Consider the following 2,994-nt stretch of genomic DNA (forward strand, 5'->3'; position numbering starts at 1 on the left):
ATTAAATAGCAATCTGAAACCTGCAGAGTGAAGAGATCAGCAGATTGGCCAACCACTTTATCATATTTTAAACCTTCGGATGCAAGTCCAGCCATTGCCACCACTGCCAACCTGAAATGAAAATGCTACAATTCATGCTTATTTGCTCCTACTAGCATCAATAACTGCTCAAGTCTACCGCAAGTAAATATTGTCCGCTTTGACCCCTTATGTATCGCCGTTAGCCTTACGGTTTTTAAAACGTGTCTACTAGAGAGAGGTTTCCATACCCTTATAAGGAATGCTTCGTTTCCCTCTCCAACCAATGTGGAATCTCANAAGTAAATATTGTCCGCTTTGACCCTTTATGTATCGCCGTTAGCCTCACGGTTTTTAAAACGTGTCTACTAGAGAGAGGTTTTCATACCCTTATAAGGAATGCTCCATTTCCCTCTCCAACCAATGTGGAATCTCACAATCCACCCCTTACAGGGCCCAGCATCCTCGCTAGCACACTGCTCAGTGTCTAGCTCTGACACCATTTGTAACAGCCTAAGTCTACTGCTAGTAGATATTGCCCTCTTTGGGCTTTCCCTTCCGGACTTCCCCTTAAGGTTTTAAAACGCGTCTACTAGGGAGAGGTTTCCACACCCTTATAAAGAATGTTTCGTTCTCTTCCCCAACCGATGTGGAATCTCACAATCCAATCCACCTCGTTGAAGGGAAGTCCGAAAGAGAAATCCCAAGGAGGACAATATTTACTAGCGGTGGGCATAGGTTGTTATAGTCGGTATCAAAGCTAGACACCGGGCAATGTGCCAGCGAGAAGGTTGAGCCCGGAAGGGGGTAGACATTTCAATAAAAGTTTTCAAAGATAATTCCCCAGGATTTAAATTCAATCTCCTATACTGATAAGATTTTCTAATTTTGATTTCAAATTTTCAATCTAATCTTCTAATGATTATAAAACATATTTTCCTAAAATTCAGGGCGTTACATGATTGATGGATAACATTGCGCCCGTTCATATTAGTAAGCAGCCATTTACCTGTCAAGTTCCTTATCATCAAGCTGACCACTATATATCAATTTTTCTAGCCTTTCGTCAATGAGATTGACATGCTCCTTTCCAATGTCAAGTGAATAATCCAGAATAGGAAGTCCAAGCAAGTAAGCAACTAAAATTCAAAGGAGTCCATTATTAGATCCAAGTGAACTAGGCATAACTCATTATTACGTTTCATGCAAGACTTTACCCAAGAAATGTGCAGCTTCATGTCCAGTAATTCGTTCTTGATAATCAGGAAAAAATGATGAAAAGCCATCTATGGCAGCTTGAAGAAGCCTAAGAGAAAGGAAAGGCACATACAAAATGTCATGGAGTAGAAAAGTGAGATAACTATACATTGCAAGTGAAATTTTACCCAGGAGAAATGCTTCCAACAGCCAAAACAATTAGCGATATGCTGCCAATCAAGTATGGCACAAAGAAGCCCCAATCCTGTTATGAATCCAAATTTTCAATAAGAGGATGAGATTAAGGAACAGCTCATTAGTTAAAAGGTGATTATATGAGGAACTAAAGTAGAAGAACAAACAGGTTAAGCAACAAAAGATGCTGTCTATGTTACCCCAGGAAGCTGCCCTGCAAGGACGCCCAAGAATCCAGTCGTACCCACCACAGTGAAAAGGAAAGCTGCCTGTGTTGAGAGCACAAAGTCCACATAAGTTTCAAGAAAATTGATATGCAAACAGAGAAAACAGACCCATTGAAGCATTATAACTCACAGATCCCATGTTGGTCGGAGAGGGGAACGAAACATTCTTTATAAGGGTGTGGAAACCTCTCCCTAGCAGACGCGTTTTAAAAACCTCGAGGGAAAACCTGAAATGGAAAGCCCAAGAAGGACAAGATCTGCTAGCGGTGGGCTTAGGCTGTTACAAATGATATGAGAGACAGACACCGGGCGATGAGCCAACGAGGAAGCTGAGCCCCAAAGAGGACGTTGGACCTTGAAGGGGGGTGTATTGTGAGATCCCACATCGATTGGAGAGGCGAACAAAGCATTCTTTATAAGGGTGCGGAAACCTCTCCCTAACAGACGCGTTTTAAGAACGTTGAGGGGAAGCCTGAAAGCCTAAAGAGGACAATATTTGCTAGTGGTGGGCTTGTGCTATTACAAATGGTATCAGAGCTAGACACCGGGTGATGTGCTAGCGAGGAGGCTGAGCTCCAAAGGGGTGGACACGAGGCGGTGTGTCAGCAAGAAAGTTGTGCCTCGAAAGGGGTGGATTGGAGGGTCCCACATCGATGGAAGAGAGGGAATGAGTGCCAGCGAGGACGTTGGGCACTGAATGGGGGTGGATTGTGAGATCTCATATCAGTGGAGAGGGGAATGAAGCATTCTTTATAAGGGTGTGAAAATCTCTACCTAGCATACGCGTTTTAAAAACCTTGAAGGGAAGCCTGAAAAGGAAAGCCCAAAATGGACAATATTTGTTAGTCGTGGGCTTGGACGGTTACAATAACGATCGAACTCCAATCTAATATTATCTTTGGAGTACCAACCCTTTGACATCTCAAGACCAAAAATGCTAAAAGACAAACAAACAGAACAAAAAATGCAAGGATGTTAATAAGGAACTCACATCATTTCTGACACTAGGAATAGCAAGATTCTCCGCATTTTTAATTCCAAGCGTTGTCAGCTCCCGGAGAGTAGTCTGGTGAACAGAGAATCAACAATATATACGTAAAATTGGCAAAAATTTGGTAATGGATAGCAGTTTCCCAGAAGAAGAACTGCAGACTGACCGTACGGCGGGATACATACGGCTGAGAACTCCATTTCTTGGCCCAACCAACTTCCCTCAACTGGTCCAGCGCCTCCTTAACGGCGTTACTATCTTTCTGCATATGTATATATATAGAGAAATTGTGTAAGTGAGCAATGGCGCAGAAATGATATCAAGTTGTTCACTCACAATACGATTCGGGCAACAATGGTAGGTTTA

General features: G+C 42.7%; 1 protein-coding gene across 1 annotated transcript; it reads right to left on the minus strand.

Moving 5' to 3' along the window:
• Nucleotides 1–20: 20 nt before the first annotated feature.
• Nucleotides 21–2,890, minus strand: LOC111786685 (the record flags this gene model as incomplete). Its single annotated transcript, XM_023666915.1, has 7 exons — nucleotides 21–111; nucleotides 1,028–1,157; nucleotides 1,236–1,324; nucleotides 1,404–1,480; nucleotides 1,611–1,679; nucleotides 2,629–2,703; nucleotides 2,795–2,890. Coding segments are annotated over 7 exons (627 nt in total), but the record flags the coding sequence as incomplete, so codon positions are not given.
• Nucleotides 2,891–2,994: the final 104 nt, after the last annotated feature.

Source organism: Cucurbita pepo, unplaced genomic scaffold, assembly GCF_002806865.2.
Source record: "Cucurbita pepo subsp. pepo cultivar mu-cu-16 unplaced genomic scaffold, ASM280686v2 Cp4.1_scaffold002435, whole genome shotgun sequence".
Taxonomy (NCBI): domain Eukaryota; kingdom Viridiplantae; phylum Streptophyta; class Magnoliopsida; order Cucurbitales; family Cucurbitaceae; genus Cucurbita; species Cucurbita pepo.